Source organism: Strix aluco, chromosome 1 (assembly GCF_031877795.1).
Source record: "Strix aluco isolate bStrAlu1 chromosome 1, bStrAlu1.hap1, whole genome shotgun sequence".
In the NCBI taxonomy this organism is placed as follows: Eukaryota; Metazoa; Chordata; class Aves; order Strigiformes; family Strigidae; genus Strix; species Strix aluco.
The window spans coordinates 95,539,746-95,565,745 of record NC_133931.1 but is presented as its reverse complement, the minus strand read 5'-3'; the positions used below and the strand labels follow the sequence as shown (position 1 = coordinate 95,565,745).

General features: G+C 45.7%; 1 protein-coding gene across 1 annotated transcript in view; it reads right to left on the bottom strand.

The window, feature by feature from the left end:
• The window catches only part of BMP6 (bone morphogenetic protein 6), a 92,002-nt gene extending 66,689 nt beyond the window's left edge, over positions 1-25,313 (bottom strand). The window contains exon 1 of the mRNA XM_074828073.1: positions 24,836-25,313. Coding sequence (XP_074684174.1) covers positions 24,836-25,268 — 433 coding nt within the window. The 5' untranslated portion in view covers positions 25,269-25,313. The remainder of the gene's footprint in view (positions 1-24,835) is intronic.
• Positions 25,314-26,000: the final 687 nt, after the last annotated feature.

Here is a 26,000-nt window from a genome sequence, read left to right as displayed (position 1 = left end):
CTGTGAAAGAAATACTTACGCATGACTGTATGAAAAGAACTGATATTTCAATTATTTTTAATGGGAAGCAAAAAATTTGCTCCAAAGTATATCAACCTGGTTATTTTCTTTGCACTCTACAAGCTAACCTTTGAAAGATGATACTTTTTCACCCTGGTGTTTTTCACAGTGCATAAGATGCACATTTTCTGCACAATTTGTCTGGAGTAAACAATTTAATCTATGCTCACTCTGTATCTTTTGGCTGGTTCTCTTATTATAATTCTACTCTTGCAAAAAAAGAAGAGGACAACTGTTAAGCAGAGATCCACTAACAAGAATGGATTCAAGAGACCAACTAGGTACCTCCAGTTGGTAAACTGAGCTCATGGCAAGAAAAGCCCTTCAAAATGAAGTAAATGAAAAATGAGATTTTCCATATTTAAAAAATTTTCTCCGAGAAAAAATGGCTGGGGGCTCTTAAAAAAAGGAAAGAAACTTTTACAAATATCCACCGCATATGCCAGTAAAAGGATGGAAAAAAGAATCTTTCTTAATGGAAAAGACACTTTAATTTTTTTTTATTTTCTTCCCCTTCCCTTTTTCATTTCCATTTCAATAGAAAAATGAATAACGTCCTTAAAAAGCCCAAACCATAACACTTTAGGTCTTTTGTTAAAAAAAGCTAAAATGTTAATTTTTTAAAAAAGTTGACCAACAATAATGCTGAAAACCAGCCATGCAGCTCATGACAAGTCATCCTTATACAACACCAAAATCAGTATTTATCAGAACTAATCAGAAAGACACCTCTCACCTCTGAAGGTGAGAAGTAGGAGGGCTACTTTCAAGCCAAACTGCATCTTCTCACTGGTGATAGCTACTGCCAACTCGGACCCCAAAACCACTACAAGCTGGTGGCTCCCATCACTTGCAGAAGAGGAGGCAAGGAAAGGCCATGCTCAGCCCTCCCCCTCCATCAGGTATGCTGCAGAATGGTTTGAAATAATGTCATACTTGTGGCAGGGATGCTCAGGCTGATGCTGGGAAGCGGAGGGGACCAAGATGGCACCCAGCTCATCCCTCAAGGAGGACTGGCCAAGGAGAGGACAAAATACAACCTGCAGCAGGAACCCTGGCACCCAGACCCCAAGAGCCTTTACCCCTTCTTGCAGGTGCGGTTGAGACTTAGGTCAGAGCACCACTGAAAGTCAACAGCAGCAAAATTACAGCAACTTGCGTTGCAAACTTGTCTGCTCCTGCAAAACACTGCTCGTGGGGTAATTCAGCATCTCACAGCTCTTAAGAACACTCTTTCAATTTCTTTAACGTCACCATTTACCATCGCTTCCACAAAAAGCACTGCGTTTCTGCAATGCTGTCCCAGCCACCGCCAGAAGCACAGCAGCAACCTTGCATGCAGCCTTGAAATCCAACCTGCTCACACAGCATGCCGGTAAGCCACCTTGCTTGCCCCCATACTCACTTACTCATCTGCCCAGGGATCTGTGCAGAAATGTTCTTGCCTCCCACTCACCAACTCACTCATTTTACCAGCCCCATGTGTCTCTTCCCTCCATCCTTCACCAATGTGGGCACTTGCCCCCAGCCTCTGGCCACTTTTTCCACCTCAGCCTGGCTTACCACTGGTCTCTTCTCACCGCCATTGGCCAGGGCCCCAATTTATCGCCCGAATTCGTCACTGCCACGTATTTCAGAGTAGCCCATGTTCACCTTGGCATCCACCGTCTCTCACCCACAAGGGTCAGCAGTTCATCAGTGCAAACCACAGGGTGTACGAAGCCAGCCTAGAGAGCACATCATGAATGCCAGCTGGACTGCGGTGGAGGTGGCTGCTTTCTTCAGAGTGAAGAACAGGAAGCCCCAGAAATGAAGCCCTAAGAATAAAACCTCAGTGTCTACGTAATCAGCAAAGAGGAGACTGAAATGGTAAAACCCAAGAGAGTAAGGGTGCAACGTGGCGTACAGCCTCCCACACTCATCCACAAAAATGTGACCATCTCAGAATTACTTGATCAAATTACGAGCCATTGCATAGCTGAACAGACAATGTTCCTCCACTGGGGCATGGACTGTCTTCAATTGCTGCAGATAATCCACAGCAAAGAAACTCAGAGCTGAGACAAACATCAGCTTTACTGTAAGAAATGGGGACATGTTTTTATTTCTGATCTTCTTGGGCAGCTTTTGTCCATTGTTCACCCCACCTGGTCTCAGCGATTTCACAGTGTGGACGTCAAAATGACTAGTCATAGAAGGAAGGTGAGAAAGTCCATCTAGCAGACATAGGAAGAATGTGCTCCTCACCTACAGGAAGCTCATAAGCTACCCTGCAGAATATACCACCAAATGCAAAGCCATCCCTATGACCTCTGAAGATGTGCACAGCAAACAGTGTGGGCAGGAAATGGCAGGTTAACCTTTACCTTAGTGACTCCTTAGTGTCACGCACCCCACATGAACTCTTGCCATCCTCCCAAAACACTAAGTTTAAGGGAGAAGGTTCCTTTCTGTCCATGCTTGAGCTTTGCACTGAAATAGAGATTTGTCTGCTCTCCTCCTGTTCATTGACCAACTTGAGTCCCTACACCCATGCTCTCCAAAAAGCAAGGTGATTCTGTATATTCTGCTGAGCCATCAATACAGGCCCATCATTTCACAACAGAATTGATCCCTCTGCTCTCCACTGAGAAGAGAGCTCAAAACATCCCTTCATGATCAGATATCCAAGTTCTAAACCCAGACATCAACAATGTCTCATTTTTTGTTTCAGTTTCACCAATTTAAAAATGATTTCCATATACACATGCCTCCTAGGGACATGGAAGCAAGATTAGGTACAAAAGGCTACTCTTCATATCCACAAATAAATTTTGTCCAATCCTTACTTTGCCTTAAAGAGAAAAAAAACATGTAGATCTCCAAAGGTGATATGAAATACTGTAAAATGCATGTTCCCGCATAATTGATACGTATCACACTATATTTCAAATAATTTGTTTACTGTGGGTAGCCACATATTTATCTGCTAACCTCTGTGCATTTTGTTACTCTGTCCTCCACCCCTTTTGTTACTCCTATCATCCAGTCATGTCCTTTTAGCTGTCAAGGGCAGAGCTGCCTTCGCTGTTATGTATTGGTACAACGCCCAGCACAGACTTCTCATTACGAACTCCAAGCCCCACTGTAAAAGAAATAGCAATTAAACCCATGAATAAATAGATAAATTTCTGAAGAGAATGTACAATTTACATAGTGACACAAATTCACAAAAATGCTGGTTTCGTGTCGGTCAGCACTGCAAACGCCAACTCCCTTGAGAACCTCCATATTTTATAGGGCTTTTTATGGTGCGCTGGGACAGAAGTGAGAAGATGACAGCCTAAAGCCAGCTCTTAATCAAATGCAGATTTACCTATGGAGCACAGACCGATGATTAGTGAGTTACATTAGAAGACAGCTGGGGAACCAAAATGAGTCCTGGTGCTAACTAAACCCCAGCTCACCTGAATTTAAAATAAAATCCTTGAAGAAAAGACTCTACAGTTAGCCATCATTTTTTATTACCGGTATGTGGGACACTCCCTGCTACAAATTCCTGCTTCTCTGGGTGGAGACTGATCGCTTCTGAGCCATTTCTTCACTCAGTCTGAACCACCCACATCTACCAGGAAAATTTATTGTGATGAATAGACCTATTAATACCAGCTTCACCCCACCCTATACTGCTTCAGAGTATGGAAACTCGATGGATGTATCTGGTTTTGGTTAATATGCCATGACTCTCAAGTTTTACAATGGGAAGGCGGAGGAAACACATTATGTATTTTATTGTAGTATTTTGGCACATTCTCCATAAAATGGAAAATTCAACCTATCAGGGATCCAATTTGCAGTCTTTGCTTACCAAACCTTACATCCTTCTTTGCCTTTTTTCATAAAAATTGTTTTCTTTTTCATTCCTCACCTCCCTGCCAGAAGGAGCCAAGAGCAAGCCTTAGGTCCTCCCAAGCACAGGTAGAAACCACATCCAAAAGGACAAGGAGGAAACAACAGCATGCAAGGTGTTATATAGGAAAATTGGAGCAGTTCTGAATGTGGCATGGACTTGCTCTCACCTTGCCTTTAAAAGCCTGGCCACTGCTAATACCTATCAACTTCAGAAATTAAATGCTGATTTAAAAATCAAGGTTACTGCAACCTGAGAAAAACTCTACACAAGTGTCATTCAGAGGAAGACACCCACACAAAGGCAATGGCTTGGATTGCAGAAAGCTATCCTGCAATTACAGCTCTTGAATTATGGAGCAATGAAAATAAAAGTAAGTGAGACAGGACAACTGTGGTAACAACAGAGCCAAGTCCAGGCAGCAGGAGGGGGGAGACACTGAACTGCTTTGGTTATAAGGCAAAGGGTTGGCCCACTAAACCTAAGAGGAGAGAAAGAAAATGCAACAGGTTTTCAAACCATATACACTTTGTTTAAAGACCAGCTCCTCAGGAAAACCAAAGAGTTAATTTCCTCCTCCATGGATCAGCTGATGGTGCTACAAGACAGGAGCCCAACACCACTTCCAGCACTTCACCAGCATGGCTTCTGGACAGGGATACCCAAACTACAGGGCCTCAGGTCAGGGTGGGCTCTGTACAGAAATCCTCTCATCAAAGTTACTTGTCTGCCTCCAAGCTGCTAGAAAAAAAGATCTTACTTTTCTACGTTTCCTGGTACTGCAGGGGATGTCTGAAGGCCACCTCCTCAGGGCACAGGGACTTCTTGGCAACACATTCCAGAACAGCTTCATTTTCACCATTACTTGTGTGACTGGGTCCCACCTCTCCCGCCCAGTGAAGGAACTTCCTAACTTCTTCAGCACCTCTTGCTCCTTCAGGTAGGAAGCAGCGAACACCAAACACAGGGAAGGGCAGGAGGAGAGACCACTGCTCCATTGTACCTTTCAGAGCCACAGAGACTGGCCAGGACCCCAGCGGGGGGAGAAGTAGCATTGCAATGACTCCACTTTCTCTAGCTCATCTGATAGTGTCATTAGCACAACTGGCTCCCAGCCACTGAAGTGAGAAAAAGAGCAACTGGATGCTTGTGAGGAATGATCAAATAAAGATTTAACATCTGCATAAACAGAACAAAACATCTGGCAGGACAATTGTGGTCCCGCCACACGTACCAATGGCACCAGCAAGAGCCCCAGTGCTGTTCAGCATCACTGCAGTGGGTAGAAGCCTCGAGCTCAGGCTGGTTCCAAAGCAGATCCTGTAAACAGTTTTGGGCCGCTTCTTGGCAGAGCTCTTCGATTTATTTTAGACCGCCGGCACTCACCAGAGGGAACTATTGGGAGGCCCATAAAAATCGAGTTTCCTCTCCTAGTGTCAACTGATGAAGTAGTCTTCGCTTCCTGACCTCAGTCATTGTACAGCGCTACCGCCTGCTGTTACAGAAAGTTGCTGTGTGACAGTAAGCAAGCTGACACCTAATTGTTAAATTTGACCAAGTGTTTTAATTAAGGGAAGAGTGTCTTTAAAATAAACTCTTAGAAGGCTTTGGCCCACGTTCAGGAAAGCACTTAAGTACAAGCCTTAGACTGTCCCTATTCAGGAAAGCACATGCTTAAGTGCTTTCCTGAATGCAGATATATTCCTGTCCTGGGGCCTTAAAAGTACACTAAATAATAAAATTTATCGCAATTTGACTTCACTGTTTTCTTGAAATATTTATTTAGCTGCTCCTCTATTAAGAGTAGAGTCACTTAAATTTTGTATCTATTTAACAACCCTTACTGATTGCTGATTGCATTCCAAGAGTCAAACAATCTGTTAATGCTGTTTCAGTTAAACTCTAGTTTTTACCCCCATTACCATGAACTGTCTAATTTTCTTGAAAAATATCCCAATTAAACCAGTTATCCTGATAGAGGGTACCTATTGGCCACATACCACTCGAACTGATTTTGCACAGAGTTAAAGATCTTTTGAGTTCATTCTTCGTCACATACATAATAAGGATATCATGCCAAACTTTATCTAAACCAACACTTGTGTTTGGGACATTTATTGAACAATGACTTTCAGTTACTGCTTCTACAAACATTAATGCACGTGTTATTATACCAGCATAGATGTCACAAGTCAGACCAAAATGCCAAATTTCAACAAAAACAGATCCTTCCCCCCCAGCCAATAAACAGTACCTGTGTTTTACATCTCTCACAAGCTACCTCCAACACCTTCTTGCTGCAAATTTTAGATTTTCCTAAGAGAAGGCTGACAGTGTTGAGCAGTTCGGGAAGAGAGCATAAGCACAGCATACACACCTTCATGCGAAAAACTGGGGGAAAAGCTGGGGTCTGCTTTGTCCTACTTAACCACTGCTCCTGCAGCTCCCGAAATGGGAACCGGAAACTTGGGAAATGAGGCCAGAGGTGTCAAGTTTATCGGCCAGAGCGCCATGAAGTGGGAGGTGATCATCATTCTTCCCATGTTTGTTTGGCCCACAGTTATACCATATTAGTCCCACGTTTCATGACTTCCATCAACGGTCTGAGCCCTTTTTGCTGCAGTCCTGTGAAGCATCAGATATTGACCCCAGCTAGAGAAAGAGCTTCAGCACCTCTTGTGGGGTAAGAGTCTGCTGGGATCCAATTACTGAGTTACTGACAATCTCTCACACAAAGAGAACACCTACAAAGGCTCAGACGAACGAGGAAATTTTCCTCAAATCAAAGTAACAGGGAGAGTTTGTGTGTTAGGTATTTTCTCTTCCCTCTGTAACACTGAGGACATTCCATGTCCGACCTGGGAACATCACCCAGCAGCTGCTGCATTGCTGTGAGGACCCAAGACATCAGTGAGACTGCCTATCTCTCCTGCTCGAGGAACATCTCCCCCAGCAGCTTACAGCTGTAGACGCTGGTCTTTACTTCTTTGCTCTTAATTTTTTTCCAGGGCAGCTGGCAGGAGTCCTGTGACTTGTGATCCATGGGGGAAAACTGGGAAGGATTTTTGTGGTGCTTCCTGCACAAAATGCCTACAACTTCATCGCCTGCAATGGCCCTGAGGGGTCCTTTGCTAGTCCCAACGTCAATTTACCTTTCTTCCTCAGATTTGGGCTTTTTGCGTGCACCACCACTGCTAATGAAAGTACCAACCGTTGTACCTTCGTTTACTACCTCTGCACTCCAAGCACACACAGAAATGCCAAAGCCATGGAAAAACAGGACATTTAAGTGTATTCACATAATCTGCACAATACCCAAAAAATGTTTTCAAAGGCTGGAAAAAAAATCTGCAAGATGAATTGTCCTCTGGCTACATAGAGAAGCAGGTAAAAATATAGGTGTCCCAGCTGTGACCAGCAGGTACATAATTAAGGAAACACCACATGACAACAGGCGTTTAATTTGTTCGGGTGGCAAGGTTAACAAAATAAGCTCAGGGAATGAACGCAGCACAAGCAGAATGACTTAAAAATGAAGAAAAAGCCAGTCAAGATGAATCACGCGTCTCAGTCAAATAAAGGAAAGTCTGCTTGCTTTAAACTCGACTGTAATTGGTTTCCTCTCACCTTCCAAAAATGTATTTAAAAAGGAAAACAGTGTTTATGGTGCAAGCTAAACCACAACCATTTTATTCATCTGCTGTTTCAGTTTTTCCTTAAAGCTTGCGTTCACAGACAACCCAGAGCAGCCTACTCTCAGCTGCCTTTTAACACACACTGCATTTACCAAGAAAGAATAAAGAACATTACGATCAGGTTTCCTAGGAGAGGACATCACAAGAAAAGCAGAACAGCATCATTTCCTCAGACTTCCCTCTCGGGCACTGCCAGGCAGAGTCGGCTCAGCCCTCGCTCCAGCAGCTGCCTGGGGAGCTTCACAGGACACCACCCAAGGATGCTCATGGGATCTCATGGACAAAAAGGCTTTTAGGATAGAGTGTGCCTGTCTTCTCAGCTCGACTGATTGATCTAGCAAAGATGGTAAACCTCTTGCCCCTGTGAGCAAGACCTCTTCCACGCAGCTCTGCTCTCACAGCAATGATGCGCCGTTACTAGTGTTTACACAGGTCTGAATCATGCAAACTAGGAAAGATGGAATAAGAGGTAAAATAATCAAAAGCTGCATCAGCAAGAGCTGCGGTTTCATCCAGCTGAAAATACTATTTTTAGAAAACTAGAATCTCTTAGGCACCATCCCTCAAATTCACTTGCCTGCACAGGCAAGAGCAAGGACCTGTGCGCATACCCCTTTTTCTGGTCCAGTTCATTCTTCCTGCCCCCAGCATCTCTCCTCAACTCTGTGCCCATAAAGTCAGGTGTGTGTAGCCACCCCAAGTGCTGGACATGACCCACCCATGACCAACGGCAGCATTTGCTTCAACACTGGTGGGGTCTTTCAAATTTTGCTTGTGATTGTATGCAACATTTTAAGGTTTTATTTTTCAGGGGTTTTCCCCAGTCGTACTTCACATTAACTTCAGCCTCAGCTAACCAAGGCAGCTTTCACAGCCCATCTGCCTCAGAAAGCACTCTGACTTCTTTCCTCCTTGAGTACAGCTTGGGTTTACTCAACCAGAAAAAACAGAAGTAGCAATGTGTGCCCTTCATGCCACACATAGCAGCAGGCAAATACCCTGCAACCCAGCCAAGAATGGTTTGAATTGCTGAATAATTGACTTAAAACCTTGAACTAAAATCCGGGTTGGCAGATTGCATGTGATTCTGCTGAGGATTCCCTTCTTCCTCTACCTTGCTTCTTTGCATCCCAGTTAGCCTGAATACACCCACATGCTCGGGGGAGCCCCGCCTGCTGCAGACGACAAGGTAAAACCAATGGACAACTCTGCTACAGTGGCTCCAACACTGAGCACGTGGCAGGTAGCGATAAGACAGCAATAAGGCGAATCCCACCAGCAGACTGTGGCAGAGCAATGACAAGGTATTCTTCAGATTCAGGAACAAGTTCTTGTCTGCATCCATTCCTGAAGTGACTTTTCCCACATTATCTTTGGGAACTGATACCAACCTCAGGTAACTTCCCGCAGGCAAGCGGGTGGTGGGGAAAGAAAACAAGTGATGTGGAGACAAGCCATGAATCCCCGGAAGCAGAATGAGCATCTCCTTCAAGGCCGCTACGACCTGGGCTTAGTACACAATCCCTAACCTCAGCTTTGGTTTTGTTTTTACTTACTAAGGGCAGGTTTTGCTGCCATTACTTCCCAAATAGCATCAGTGAAATCTAAGGGACTCTTTGCAGACTACAGCCTTTTCTCTGGGTAACCGTTGCCTCTGAATCTGGCACGAGGCTGTACTTTCAGCAGGAGAAACACATTAGAAAGCCACTGTTTGCTATCAAAGCCTTCAAAGTTTCTTAATATTCTTCTGTAGAATTTTAGAAAAGTTTGCTAACTTAAAAATAATGTGTTTATTTAACCATGATATCTATCTCTCTTTTTAATTGCTGAGAGGATCTGTAATACAAATCCAAGTTTTCTTCCATCTCAAACTGGTACAGTCCAAAGCCAAGAATACATATGTTGCTAGCTGGAAAATAAAGCGCCCTTGATTCCTAACTTTATTTTGGACAGTCCACTCCAAGTTATTAAAAGCCAAATTCAGTAGTGAGAAAATATATATAGCTTCAGCTGTTTTGTGTGGGTTTAAAGTAGTATTTGCTTTATGAGTAAGAGATTCAATAATGCATATATTTACATAAAAATAGTTTTGACATTTAAGTTAACTTCTTGCCAAGCTGGTGCAAAAATGGAAATGTAAAAAGCATAAGTACAGAAATAAGCCCCTATGCTGTAAGTCTGCTATTTGCAGGTAATTTTTTTTTTCTTGGCAATAAGACCTGAACAGTATGTTTTATAGCACTAAACCTAGCCACTCTGAGTCAATTTAGTGTTTATGGAAAATGCCAGACTGACAGTTCGAGATGTAAACTCTCCATATTAGCGTGTAGTTGAGCTGGGGTAGCAGCAAGGAGAGTTTCCAGAACCTAGGTCACTGATGGACCCAGGTCACGTTCTGCAGACACAACAAAACTCATGGTAGCACAGTCCAGCACGCAGCGATGTGAACACCCAATTATTTCTCGAGCCCCAATAGGCTTCTGAAGAGGGTGGCACCACCATGTGCTGTGGGAGAGCATGGAGTGAAGCACCTAGCACAATTCAAATCCCCAGATGGCAATGAAATGTCCAAAACTTTCAAACTGAAGCTGTTCAAAAGACCAAGTCTATCTCATAGGAGATTTTAATATTACAAAGCAGATGTAGATTTGCAGCAGAAGATAACCTGCCACTCTCAGGGCTTCTAGGTCCCTGTGACAGGATGAGAAGTGGAGAGCCAGGAGCTCACAGACAACCTGCCTTGCAACTGCAGAGCCCAAAGCAAACCACAGAGGAGCCACAACGTCTGTCTCAGCTTCACAACCTACCAGCAACACACGTGCAATCAAGCTGGCCAAGGACCAGGCAAATTGCCTGGCAAAAAGACTTCACAGGTACCACCACAGCTTTGTCAGAAGTGAACCATCACATGGAGCATGGAGGCCTTGCTACCTCAGCCATTCTCAACACACAACATACATACAAGTATGTTGTACTGAAGGATTCCCGAACAACAACTCCTCTGATCAATCATATATGGTGATAAATATTCTGTCTCATCTACTCTCCACTACTTTCCACCTGAACTATCTAGCTCCTTTAGCCTTCTCTTTCCTCAAAGCCAAGGAGGAAAAATAAATCTCTTTAATGCTCAGTTAGGATAGGTGATGCACAATACAACGTCAAGTGCATTACTTAATTGCATTGTGGCAAGCCATAGGAGCCCTACTCTGCTAGATCTGGGGATGACCATGCAGCAGTCACTAAGTAATTGATGCAATGGACAGAAGAGGTTGGAAGCTCTCTTTTCTACTGCAGTAACCAAGACTGTTCTTTACTTCTTTTTTTTCCCCAGAGCAATTAGTCAGCTCAGGGATATCAAAACATATAACTGGGCCACAAGACAAATTGCAGTGTAAGTGCTGCTGCTTTGCCAAGAACCTAGCAGGCTTGGCCCCAAGGTTTCTAATGTTTGAAGCCTCATGTCCACTGTTCAGTATTGCCGTACTTTTAAAGACATCTTAATAAAAATGAGATGACACACAAACCTACCTGCATGGATCCTTCATATATATAAAAAAAATAACACAAAGCCCGGATGACCAAACTGATGACATATCGGTATGAAAAAGAGAAATATAAAATACGTACATATACATCCATTAAGCCTTTGGTCACCGATTCAGACCCTTTTGCAAAAGTTCAGGACAACTGGCTCATCAATACTTAATACTCTGTCTCAGCTGAATGGTTTGGCAATTAAAAAACCATCTTTGCATTCTAGTTACCCTACAGCATCATAAATACATGAAAATATATAAACAGAAGCAATTAATCAGAGCTGAGGATACTCTTGATCCTTACTGCAGCCTCATATGTTACATATTTTTTCTGCTGTGATCTCACTAGCAATGCATCACTGTTTTTAACCACTCTGAGCACTGATTCTACACTCAGCAGCTGTGTTTGTTTACAGGGGTAGAAATTAGCACAGGACAAATGGACTTCATCCAACTGAAATTTTTTTTGGCATTTTCCACTACACTTCACAATATATTGGTCCTCATAGTCCAATTAGGTATTTGCCACTGACGCTGGCCAAGGAGAGTGCATCAGCAAAGATGGTGCTCGCTAATACTGCACGGGGATGCTTTTTATTTCTCCAAACACAGGCTCCCTAATTACTAAGCACGGGTCAGACACTTGTAGCCAGGAAAGTCCACTACTGTATTGTCCATACTTTTTTCACTAGAAACGTAAAGAACGTCATCATAATCCATCCTGCGCTTTGCACTCTGCCAGTTCAGTAAGAGTGATGAAACGCAATGATATTTTATATCTAAAGGGACCCACCAGTGCCCTTCACACTTGTAACTGAGCTCCCAAAGCCAATTCCAAAAGACTGTAAACCAAATTCAGACAAGTCAGCCCTAAAATCGTTTTCCATTTCAATATCCATATGCTTTTTCCTGGACACTTATTTAAAAACAAACAAAAGAGCAGCCCCATGCCCCTAGGTACTTTTAATCTCCTTGACCATTTCCTTAGCACAGATTTGGGGGGTGCTTTGTTTTTCCCTATCCCATTTTAGAATAAACAATTACAGAGGAGTTACTGATTTCACTGGGACGTGGCGGCAAACATGCCTGCCCTAGTTCTCACACACACAGGTAAATATAATCTTAAATGTCTGCCATAATTATTCAGAATATTTTTGTAAGCAACCCCTATTTATGCTAGAACTCACATAACGGACAAACAGAGCATGCATTAAGTTGCAGTTTACAGACTGTTTATCTCTTCCACGCTGCTAAACATACTTTGGTTCCATCTTATAAACTGTATTATACAGAAACTACCAAACAGCCTCCTGGGCAGCTGCCGAATCCTGGTATTCGAACAACTTCTCCATTAAAATATCCACAACTGTCTGTTAATTCACCAGTAAACCCTAATCAGGCACCTCTCTGGAGAGAACAAGGTTAAAAGCACTATGCAAACTGTTGAAATGTATGTTCTCCTGGGGACACAGAAAGCCCTTTTCCAGGAACATTTGCAGGGCACTGCATTTCTGAGGGATGGCCTCTCACTATTTTTAACTTTGTTTCGTGCAACAAAGTCCATATTCCTCTGATAATTTCAAATAATAGCAATGATGTTGTTCTGACATCACAAGATGCATGAAGAATCCTGTCAAAGTAATATATTGCACTTTGCTGTGTAATTATGTTATGTTGGAGCAGAGTGTTGGAAAACTTAGTATAATCATTAGCTGAGCGCTGAATGTTTTGATTGTCAGACAGGTTGTATATGATGCAAATATATGACTCAGAAATGATTTCACATAAACATTTTGGTAACAGTAATCTGACTCATAACCTCCAACACAGAAAATAACAAGCTGCACAAAACATCTGTGCGCTCCGAGCAACCCCAGCTTGTAGCAACCTTCACATGTCTCACAGCGCAGAGAAACCAGAGGGTCCCATCCCTGAGGACCCGAAGCCATGAGGTGCCGAAATCTACTTTCCTAAAAAGAGTCAAAACAGGAGTAAAAACGGCCATCGTTCCCACCAGGGATCCCTGCCAAAGAGCTATGATAGTTTACGCCATCTGATAGTCTGCCCAGTGGGCATTGCTTGGTTTAGGTCCACATTTAACAGGGGTAAGATGGGAGGAAAGGTTTGTTGTTATTCCACCCCAAAGCTTCACCATGTCAAGTATGACACAATGCACAATTCTTCTTCTATTTATTTTCTCATTCATTAGGAGATGGACAGCTTCTTTCACGGCCCCTTTCCAAAGACAAATGTGCAGTCTTGAGTGACAAGGAGGATTTACTGTCTGTTATTTCAGAGGAGGTTTGCCATGTTTATTCTGGAAAGTGCCATGAATTAATGAACTATCTCTTCAAGCCTCAGTGAGTCGGAGCTGCCAGCTCTCTGGCTGCCAGAAGCAACAGACTGTTTTGGGACCCCATAAAATTGTTTTTACTGAGACTAGCGATAGCAAAAGTATCAGGCAGACCCAAGCCCAATACCTCCTGAAACATAAAGGAGTCATTATACTGACTTCAGCCTCTACCGTGCATTTTTATTCGTAGTTTCTCAACAAAACTATCAGTTAACTCAGAAGAACACCTACTATTAGCTTCCCTGCAGTATGGACATTACCAAAAGACATTACAACTCTGCAGCATGGACTCTACCAACAGCCATTTGACATTTCAGTCTCTCACACCCTGCAGCACGCCTTTACCAAAAGTCAACCAAGCCTTTACTAGGCTCTCCAATAATTTCAAGTGAAAAATGTGCTAGCCTGTGACTGCTTTCATTTCTCCTATTCAGCTCCTCGTGGACGCCAGCTTACACTCATGTTCAAGAGCTGCACTTCAACACACACATAAAACCAGAACCTGCCTACGTGCTCATACTACCACTCACTGCACCCAGGTGTCTCCTGCGCCATTCGATCAGAGAGCCAAAAGAGCTGCTCTCCTGCAAAAGCCATCATTTAGGACAAATAGTAGACATCATATACAAATGGACGTCTGGTGGATATTTGTGTTCAGGTAGCACCCACTGAGATCCTGGGTGTGACTGATGTTGAGCTGTTTGCAAGAATGTCTGAGAAGCCATGTCCCTAACGGAGCGTGGTTGCAGAAGGCACAGATTGTGCAACACGGATGAGCAAGGTTCACAAGCAGGAAGGACTAAAGCCTAAGCCAAGTGAGAACCTGTGGTCTCCAGCTGACTGATGTTGCAACCTGAAGAATGACACGTTTCACCGAATAAGACCCTACTGCACCAACTCCATGAGCCACGTGGGGACCTGCCAGAATGGTAACGCAGCACACAGTTTCACAGTTTGATCACAGGACTGGAAGCAAGAATTTCAGAGACCTCATCGCAGCTCTGGTCCAGTCATGCCCTCCAAGCCTCAGCTTAGCCATTTGGAAAATGAGTGTAGTAGCGATTTACATTCATCAGAACACGCTGTGAGACTTCAACACTTACGAAGTGTTTTGAGGTCCTGAATAAGAGACAGAGCAGTATCCTTACATGGTCTAGTAAGTAACGAGCATTACACATCCTGCAGAATGGAACATTTTCGGACAGGACAGCTGCTACAATCATTAAAGTGTGAAAACTATCACATGCAAGAGACAAGACACAGACATCTCAAAGTGAAAAGCTCTATTGTAGTGTGTTAAACAAATGTATTTTCTCTCCATCTATCTTCCATAGTGTAATAAGTTGGAACTTCCTTAAATATGAGAACTTTTTTTACATCTCCCTTTTTTCTTCAATCCCTTCCCCCTCTCCCTTTTTTTTTTTTTTTGTGGGTTAAGAAAAAAAGAAATTGAAAGGGCAAGCCAAGAGATTCACAATCACTAAAGCCTGCAGAACATACAGTGAATTTTGGCAGGACATGCATGTTTATCCTTTTCATATGCTGTTTAAATTATTTTTATAAACAAGTCATTATCTTGCATAGCCACTGCTTGGTCCCTTTCATGTTGAAGACGTTTGATGTTACAATAATTAAGCAAAAGGGTCTGCATGCTTGAAATGTGGTCTCAGGATGATGGTTTGTGGGCATGAGAGACTGCTGCTTTTCTAAAATGAAGGGTTTCTTCTCCAAGCTTCGTCATTTAAGTTGAGTACCTGGATTCTGTACTTGCAGATCAAATCTTTGTGTAGATATTCAAATACCAATTTCATACCAGGCTTAAATTTTAGAACTACGCTCCCACTATTTTGCTGCAAAATCGTGTACACAGGACAAGGTTTGTGGAGAGGCCTCTCACTGCTTGCACGCAAATGTGTTGAGAAACCCAGCTTGGCAACATGATGAAGACACAGGTATATTAAAAGCTTGTAAGGCCTCTTCCCACACCAAGAAGTGTGTTTATCATGGCTGAGCTGGACCACACCACCAGTGTGGGCATACGAAGAGAAGAAACTTGAACGGGAAGCCTCTGGTAAGTAACAGAGAAACGCTTCCTCCTTTTTTCCTGCAGAGCATCTGGTGATTAAAGACTGTCGCTTTGACCTCTGCTCATCTGGATTCATCCAGAGGGAGCTTGCGCCTCTGCGACACAAGGAATTAAAGCTCTGACCACTTCTTTATTCCCCAATACAGAGCCTTAACCCAGATACTTTTAATGTAGTTTGAAAAATATGGAAATTAGGCTGCAGTAAGTGTTCACGTCCAAACAAATTTTATTACAGAGTTTACAAAGCCAGAGGCAGACAAGTCTTTTGCATCTTGTAGATGCTTGTTACAGTTCAACATTTTTTCCAACTCATTTGGACAGTTTTATTCCTTGTAAAAGGACTGGGATTGACTGCTTAATGCTTTAATCTCCCAGATTTCTCTCTCAAATGGTCTCGAAAGCCCAGGAGACAAACGGATGCAAGAAGACACCTCTGTTTCACACCAAAACTGCAGACCCTTTCCTCCCCCTAAAACCTCTTGGCTTACGGGTGCAACTATCACAACCTGCCCACAAGCTCTAATCTGTTCTCATTTTTTAAGTGCTCCTTGTTGCCTGGTGTGGAGCTAAACGCCTATGCTTCAATAGACATTATGTCACCCCTTAGCCCTTGTACAAACAGAATGTCTAATACCTTGACCATATACACCACGCGAACACAGTGCAGTAAGTGACAAGATAAGAATACTGCATCTGCACCCGCATACAGGAGTACACCTCACCGTGAACATCTGTGTACATGCTTTGGACATGGCATATTTTACAGCCCGCACTTGATAAAAGACATTGTGACTCTCCATTTGCCACCAGTAAGATTTTGGGTGGATCAAATACATCTTCTCTAAAAGGAGGCTTCAAATAGCTGATTCATAAGTCTCTCATACTGCAAACGACCATTAAAATACACAGAATAACACATCTTTGGAATACTGTTTGAAAAACACTTTCTCACTTATTATCGGGAAATTTGACTTCTTCGGAACAAGTGTTAACACTGTCTTGATTAATTTGTAAAGCTATTCAAGCCATGAAGTACATCTGCATGCTGAGTATATTTCAGATACTGTGCTTCTGTTTTCATTTTCAAAATGTTTTTATTTATACACTAATATTTGACCTATGAATATTCCAAGTTTATATGGAGCCAGCTGTTCTGAATTCTGGTTATACCGAGCGTTCGTGCAAAACATCAGGTGATATCATTGGATATTTTTAAGGGGAAAGTTCATAGGAAAGCAGTTATGTATTCTTGTGATTAACACCACATTGGATCAAAACAGTCATGTCTAGCTCTCTGAAAATACAGCTACTGTTTTAGTTAGAAGAACACTTCGGCTCTGTCTACATTATCCTTTTTTGCCAAAAATTCCCACTATTGCTACCACTGATTCAATTCTGTCATTGTACTATGATGAACACTGCAACGTAAAATAAAAAGAGCTGCAGGCAGAGCTGTCAAAAACTTTGTGCCCTTAACAACAAAACAAAAAATCTCTCATGCCATCACCAAATAAAAAACCCAAAAAACAAACAAACAAAAAACCCCACCCCCAAAATCTACCCAACCCTACAAGGCTGTTTCTTAGCCTGGGAGCCTAAGTAACTCAAAGTTCAGGAAATACCAGCCCCGATCCATAGCAGGTTTCAGAAATCAAAGTTCAGTATGATGTATTAAACGCCCCTGCAATCCCACAAGGGCTCAGTTTATTTAATTAAGCCTTTTTCTCCTGCAACAGCCCTGCAGCAGCTGCAGCCCCATGCCCTTCCCAAAGCCACCACCTTGGGAACCTGCTCCGGATGCAAAGCAGGGGACTGCAGGGCTCCCCGTGGAGCAGACTCCCCTTCGGGGTGCTGGTGCCGGCCACCCCTGCTGCAAGTGCTGCAGCCACGCAGGAGGCAGCAGGAGGCACCACTCCTCATCCTCTGCCAGCCGTGACTGGAAAAAAGGTGGAAAGAAACAACCTGCTGAACTGTTTTCACGCACGTCCCCTCACTCTTGGCATATCACAGCTGGAGAATCCCAGTCCCAAACACGCTCTCCACACTTAGAAACACAGGTGGCTTGGGCTGGAAGGGGCCTTCAAAAACCATCCAGTTCACTCCCCCTGCCACAAGTAGGGACATCATTCACTAGATCAGGTTGCTCGAAGCTCCATCCAACCTGACTTTGAATGCTTCCAAGCACGGGGCATCCACAGCTTCTCTGGGCAACCTCTTTCAGCGCCCCATCACTCTCACTGTACAAGATTTCTTCCCTATATCCAATCTAAACCTACCCTCTTTCAGTTTAAAACCGCTGCCCCATCAGACAGGGAACCTAGGTGTGACCCAACACCAACCTCCAAGAATCAGGTGAATGGAAGAAGACTTTCTAGTCCTTAACCTCAGTCTCCCAGGATCTGCAGTCTGATGCCTGCTGATGCAAATGGGAATCTCTCAATCACAAGCCATTTTTCCATTCAGGCAATAGCGTTTGCTTCCTGTTTCACATCGGTATATAAATGATCAAACAGAAATGCTAAATGATTAGTAGGTCTGCACTTAACAGCATTACTGTGCATCTGCTGGGAATCAGCAGAAACACACGATGGGAATGTTTATGTCCCGAGTAACTTGTACCTTCCTCTAACCCCCCACAAGTTAGCAATGAGGCAAGATGACTTAAGAAGAATCACACCTCCACGGCACGGAAAGTCTAAACACCACCTTCCTTCCTCCTAAATCACAAACACCACTTAGAAGTTTATATTTAAAACTATGAGAGAGAATGTCACCGCCACGATGCGCCAAGCTAGACCTGGCAAGGGTCTGCAGCTCCTCGGTGGAGGTGCAAGCCTGCAGCAAGAAGTCCCTGCAGGAGCTCAGCACAAGACATCCACAACAGAGCTGCCCAAGTGATTTTCTGATGAAGCCACGTTGAGCTGGAAGAAAAATGTCAAAAAAACCCCTTTTTATAAGAAGCAGTTTATTATCAAATTTGTTCGAGGAAAAGAACTAGGAAGTGCTGCTTTTATTTTTACCAAAAAATCCAAACCAACCAACCTCACACCTGGGTTTGTATTTCAAAATTAACTTTTTCATTGTTTATACATAAAAAATTTGATTCGAATCAGTCAAGACTGCTTTGGCAATACTAACTTTTTCCAATTACGATCACTTTTTGTTGTTGTAAGACTTCAACACTTCACCCAAATTTAAGAGTGTAAACTTTCAAGTTCTGAAAAGTTTTCACAAGACAGAGAATAGTCCTGCTAATGTCACATGGTCTGGTTCCAGCAGCTTAGTCCAGATTACACTTAGACCTGGATAAACTGCTTACACAAATGTGACCCTCCACTAATTTCAACAGTGTAGGTTTCAAACAGCAGCTTCACTGGGAGCCACACATCCTCCAGGGCTCCTGGCCAAAGGCAGAAGGATGACTGCAGTCCCTCAAATTCAGAGTCCGGACGAGCTGAGGACTTCTAAAAGACTGCTTGCCCTTTCTTTAATCATGTCATCAGGCAGCTGCATGCTAGCAGGCAGCTCATAAGCAACAACTACTTCAAGGAGATGACATAAATGAGGACCTTGAGCTGCATCAGTTGAACAGCAAATGTAAGGCTGCTCTCCGACACTTGGGATCTGTCTTGGCATCAAAGCCCAGTATACAAGCCTTGGCAGAAGTCAGTAAAGTCATTCCCATCATCAGCTTCATGATTTCTAATACTGGCCTGCTCTGGACACACGTGGAGGGCGCTGATCGCACGCCGGGAGCACGAGGCTGTACACAGCCAGCTGGCTGCACAGCCAGATCCGCAGCATCACACACTCCAGTTATTCCCTGTGAGTAGATGTCTTGACCCTTACAACATGTGGCCAAGAGCATAAACAGATGGGATGACAGTATGAACGGTACGGTCCCGTCAATATAATCATGCAACGTCCCTGATACATCTTGGTTGCCTAATTTCATATCCCCTGACAGCAAGCATGACACTGGGAAAAAGACAGGTGGGCTGGTCAAATCCTTCAGAAGAAAAAATTCACCTGCTTTAGAAATGCACGTGATGATGCTGGAGCGCCGCTTCCCTCCTGTGAAAAGCCATGTGGAGCGAAGGCATATTGCTTGCGCCTAAGTACTTGCCATGGATTTGTGCAAGATCATTCCTAGAAGGAAATCTGGTAGGCGATGTCTGCCAAAAAGATGAAAAGCCTGTTTGGAAGACATCACATCCATAAGTTGCTGCTTTATAAGCAAAGGGTGAGGGAGTATTTGTACAGCGAGCCCTACGCTGACCTCCAAGCAGCTCCCTTGCACTGAAAGGCAGCACCCTTGTCCCAGCACATACTTGAAGTCTTGCAGGGAAAAAGGGAATTGCTTGGGGTTTTGGGATTCAAAAATAAAAGAGGCTTTTCACCATGGTCCCAACTCAAATCACGTGGAAAAGCTTCAGGGCTGCCTGCAGGACTGCCTGGCAAACAGCTGGGTTTCCCCTTGTGTTTTTGCCTGAAGACCTCCCAAAAGACCTGTGGGTCTTGTGATAAAGGGGAAAACCCCTCTCTCCAAAAGCACAGTGTTACAGTGAATCCAAGCTGTTAGTCTGCTACAAAAGGGGAGGAAACTGTGGATAACCAGGTACCACACCCCAAAAGCAGCTTTTTACCATCTTTAGAGGGTTTGATGGGTTCAGACTTTTCCTGCACAGCTATCCAGCTGTCAACAGCCCCAGATTTGGGTCATAGCAGAAACCCACAAAGACTGTCACTGGATTTCTTGGGGGAAGCATGTAGCTTTTTTTTCCCCTCAGTGTGGATGCCAGGATAGGGAGGCATGAGTGAGGACCAGAAAACTTCTTCCCCGTTTTGACACAGGATTGCTCCACAGCACCTTTCATTATACAGGGAATAATTCTGGCCACAGTTAAAGCAGCAAAGTCTTCAAGAGCTTGTTTCTGGTGCTACATGTGGTACACACTACTCTCTGAAGACATCAGCCAGTGAAACAGGGGCTGGAGAGCAGCTCCTCTTCTTCACATCAGCACTGATGAACCAGAGGATACCAGGGAGGCTTTAGATCTGCCACAGCCCCCAGCCCAAGTCTGCAGTCTGGTTTGGGCAGTGACACTCTCTCCCCTCATCTCCCCAGACTGAGGGAGAAGGGGTTTGTTGTGAGGAACTCGATACATCTCTCGCTAAAACAGTCTTGGCAGCAAAATACAGGGATGTTTGCCTGAGTCCAGCTGTCAATCCAGCGCCACTGCCTCAAAGAGGGATCTCTATACCAACCCCAGGTTGTTTTGCAAGGAGAAAGAGGAGATAACCCTATCTGGTGCCCTGAGGAAGGTACATTAGTCAAATAAGAAATGTTAATAGATGTTACTTTCCCAACAGTGCTGTGTCAAGACATGCCAGTGCTACATTTATATCAAGGATGTTCCTACAAGAAGAGCTGAACCCACAATGTCGTACCCCCTGGCACCACAACCCTGCTGTACAGCCATTCACCTGGCACACAAGGTTGTTACCCTGCTTGGTCTCAAAAATCCCAAATAGAACGATCTAAAATGCAGGTGTTTCCATCTGTGCTAGATATCCAGACTTCCTACGTCGGAAACTGAAAGAAACAAGCACTTTTTGGGTGCCTCATCCTAGTGAAAATGCCTGAAATAGACACTTTTAGGATCATCTTCCCAAAATAGGGATCAGGTTTACCGAGGGTAGATTATATTTTCTGTCAAATCATTTTTTGGTATCTAACCTGGTAGATTAAATTTATTATCTAAATTATCTGAACTGGTTTATATCTTATGTGTGTTTTTACTTGTAATGGGAATAAACACTTATTTCTACTCCCTGATACTGCTCTCCAGGTGCTTTATAAAACAAAGTGCTAAGCATCTCCTGGAAATCCTGGACACTCAAAGTTCCCCTATAGTCAGCCCCTCTGGGAATCGTCACCCACACCTTGCAAGTCTATACTACAGTGCAGACATCATCAGGTAGGCAGGATAAATCCCAGACTCTACTCTTTGAAGGCTGATATCTCTTGTCCTCCCTGTAAGACAGCAACTCCCTGCACCTGGAGAACCTCCACTCCTCTGTGTCCCCCTTTTTTCACTGTTTTGTTGGGGCTTTTTTTAAAAAAGAAATTGTCTCCTGGGACATCATCTTTGAGCCTGGGACACACCTGCACTGCTTGAATAATCCAACACCTCACCAAAGTCCCTCAGCTTTGCAAGACCTTGACAAGGAGCACATACGGAAACATAGCCTTCCCCAGGCAGAAAACACATCTGCTGTACCCCCAGACTGAAGGAGTGTATGTGTTGGTCAGGAAGGGCTGGACCACTGCACCTTTAAAATCAGTGGTTGACTACAAGCTACTGACTCTTTTTGGGCTACGGGGCTGGAAAAATCAAATGCACTTTTAAAAGAACATCAACACCTGCAAACTTTCAGGACAAAGCAGGACTTCTCTCTGCACAGCTGACCTAGATGATGGCTCTCCAGCACATCAAGATGCATCATCAGATGTCTGTCTGGTTCTGGGCTGTAGTAGAAGCAGTATCAGCACCTGAAGACAGGTCACCATGGCCACCCACACTGACCTCACATCCACACAGCCGCACGCATCTTCAGGGCAACCTGCACCAGGTACACCCATGTAATACCGTACACTCCTGATCCTGAGAGAACGGCCAGGGCCCCTCGCATCTCTTTGGTAGCTGCCCCTTCAGTAATGGAAAGGGAAGTCTTTAAGGTTGAACACAGACAAAGCTCTTCAGAAGCCAATTTTAACCAAGCAGAAGTTATTATAGGTCTGCTCACATACAGGAAACCCCAAATAAAATAATTCTGGCAGGGCCTGCTTATAAGGGGACTCCAGCTGTGAGTTTTCAGGGTTGCTTGGAATACACTTCATTGGAATAGTCAGTGTCCTTGAGGTCAGGAAGTCTTCCCTTTCTGCTGCGATCCCACCATGTTTTGCTGCATTTTCTAGACTACATCTGATAAGCCACTTGGATAGATCACAGGCTGGCTTTCTCCCATCACACCTTCAGTTTCTATACTGCAATATAACCTTAGGCTTCCCGTAGTTTTCTGGCATGAATTATTGTTTAGTGGAGAAGTAAATGTCAGTACATATGTGAAAGACCCCCCAAAATCCCCGACATGTCAGAGGAGCTGCAGAAAACAGCCAAACAGCTGTTCGGTCTCAGCCCGTCGATTTGCCAACACTCTGGTAACAAACAATCACGTTAAATGACATTATGGTTTATGACTCGGAACTTGGAAGTTGATGAGAAATTTCTGCAGTTGATTCATACTTCCTGAGACTCATAACTAACATTTCAATTGCGCTATTTTACTACAGTACATGAATAATTTTCCTTGTTGTTACATAAGTGTCTAGATCCAAATTATCAGAACTGATTTGAATTTGAATGGGTTTTTTCTCTTATTTTCCAAAAAACACGTACTTTCAGGTCCACCATCTAATACTGCTCTCCTGGTGCTTCATAAAGCAGGCAGCTAAATACCTTCTAAAACACCACATGCTCACGTTTCTCCCTGAAAATCAGCTCCTCTGGGAACCGCCCAGCCCCTTGCAAGCACCTTGCTCTGCATCCTTTAAATAAAACGTGCTATGGGGATTGCTTAGAAACAGCTATAGCTGACACCATGCTTCTTAAATTCACAGCTCCAGGTATAGGTTCTGAAAGTCCCCAAGGCAGAGAACAGAGACAGTGGCAGCAGCAGCTCTGTGTATTCCAAGGATGGAGAAGTTTGGGGAGGCTGGGAGAAGCAAAGAAGCAGCTGCCCTTTGGACTCGAAACCCGTACAGTGTTCCCACATCTCGGGGTCCGAGCTAGACACAAACCACGCTGGCTTCATTGATGGACGATTTCAGGATGTCTCAATCAAAAGCATCAGAGCTCTGAGACAGCAGCACCACCTAAACACCCCTGGGCTAATTTTAAAGGAGAAGGCTGAGACCCCGACAGGTACAGCTGCAGTATGTGGAGCCCGGGGGGCTGCACTGCTGGCAGGGCTGAGCACCCCAGCAGCTCAGCTGTGCCTGCAGGACTTGCAGTCACCTCGATTTCAACGTAGACAAATCCTTCAATAACCATCTGGAGCGCAAGGGGGGCACTTCTGACCTACTACGGGATTTTCATCGGGCACAACAATTACCCAGCTCTTGTTCTAAACACATACACCATGGTACAGAGCTTTTGAGCACATCTACCGGCGCTGGGAGCACTGAGAAATTTCCCGCTGCAGTGACATACCACTGCTCTAGATGAGGACAACACACAACAGTTTGTATTTTTTTTTTTTAAAACAGGTGTCATTGTTCTGGTGTAAAAAGACACAGTTTTCAGCTGACTGGCTAAGACACTCGAGCTTCGCAGGAATTCCCTAAAAAAAGGAACTGCAATTTGCCAACTGAAATATTTTCATTCTCCACATTAGGCTGAATCTAATTACACTGTTTCCTTACAATTGCAGTCTAGTATTCAGAGCTCCTTCAAGTAAAAAGCTTAATGTCTTTCCCACTGAAATGCCCACCTCGGAGCCCTTCACATCAGTAACACACTGACAGCATGATTTGTCTGAAGAACAGCTTGACATCTAACAGAACTTATTTCAAGATTTATACGTGATAAAGATTTTTATCACTTTCCCGGGCTCAATCACCAGAATATCCTACTCAGAGTCACATATTCATCACCACGCTAGCTCAGATCCCTCAAAAAAAGAGGAGACGGAGACACCACGGAGCAGCATGGGGACACCAGAGAGTAGCATGGGACGTACTTTGCTCCAGCCCCAAAGGCATCCCCGGAGCCTTGCGGGACCTTGCACGGAGTGAATGAACTTGTGCTCCGGCTCCACTGCCCAGGAACCAGAGCGGGGTTGGGTTTAATCCTGAACGACAGGCTCCGACCGCTATCGTCACAGAGAGGACAAAAAGACTATTTAAAAATAATAATAATAAAAATAATAATACACCCTTCTTTTTTTGTCCGCTTCGGGTTTTGCGTTCTTGGGCTTTTTTTTTTTTTTTTTTTTTTTACCGTTTGCGAGAGGGATGGGGGGTTTTGCCCTTCGCCGAAGCAAGCTGTCCCCCTCGCCGAAGCCCGCGCAGCCCAAGGCGGGTCCCGTCCCGCGGACCCCCCCGCCCCCCTCCCCGGGACACGGGTGTCCGCGCACCCCGGCACTCACCCAGGTTGACGAAGCTCATGACCATGTCGGCGTCGTTGAGGAAGGCGCTGTCCTGCGAGCTGGGCAGCGGCGGCGGGGCGGGGGGGGGCGGCGGACGGCCGCTCCGCTCCGCGCCCGCGCTGCCCTCCGCGCCCTCGGCCAGGGCGTGGTAGAGGTCCAGCATGAAGCGCGGCGCCGCCGTCAGGCGCCCCGGCGGCGGGGCCGGCGGCTCCCGCGGCAGCGGCCGGGGGCGGTGGGGCAGCCCCAGCACCGAGAGGATCTCCCGCTGCATCTCCCGCTTCTCGTGCGACTTCAGCCGCCGGTACAGGAAGCCCGAGGCGGCGGCGGCGGGCGGCGGCTCCGCGCCCTCCGCGGGCAGCGCGGGCTCCGCGGGGCGGCAGGCGCCGCTCAGCAGCGCCCAGCAGCAGCACAGCCAGGCCAGCCGCCGCGGCATGGCGCTCGGCCGGGCGGAGGCAGGCGACGTCCCCGCTTCCCCCTCTCCCCGGGGGCTCCCCGCCGCCCTCCAGCCCTGCCCCCCCGCGGCGGCGGCTACCGCCCGGGCCGGCGGGGGGCTGCCAGGCCAGAGGGGCTCAGCGCTCGCCCCCCCCGCCGCCGCCGCCGCGCATGGCCGCCCGCAGGGCACCGCGGGGCAGCCCCCCCTGCCCCCCTCCCTCCCTCCCTCTCTCCTCCCCCGCCGCCGCTCAGGTGCGGCGGGGCCGCCCCCGACCCGGCCCGGCCGCTCAGTTCGCCATGGCCCTGCCCGGGGGAGCCGCGCCGGGCCGCGGGGTCTGCGTCTGTGAGGGGAGAAGGAGGAGGAGGAGGAAGAAGAAGAAGAGGAGCAGCAGCAAACTTTTCCCCCCCCCGCCAGGGAGAGAGAGAGCGAGCGAGCGAGCGGCTCCTGCGGCTGCAGCCCCGGTCCCCGCGGGCTGGCCGGAGCGGGGCTGCTGGCGGCGAAGGCAAATCACCAGCGCGCCCGCCTCTCGACGGGGCGGGCGGCCGCTCCTCCGGGGCGGGGAGCGGGCGAGGGCGCAGGTAGCGCGGCCCCGCGGGGCGGGGGGCGGCGGCGGGGGGGCGGGCGAGGGACTGGGGGGGGCGGACGGACAGCGGAGCAGGTTAAGAAGCGCCGGCCCCGTCGGTTGTCACCCGTTTGCGGCGCTCCGCAAAAGAGCGGCGCCGGCCGCCTTAG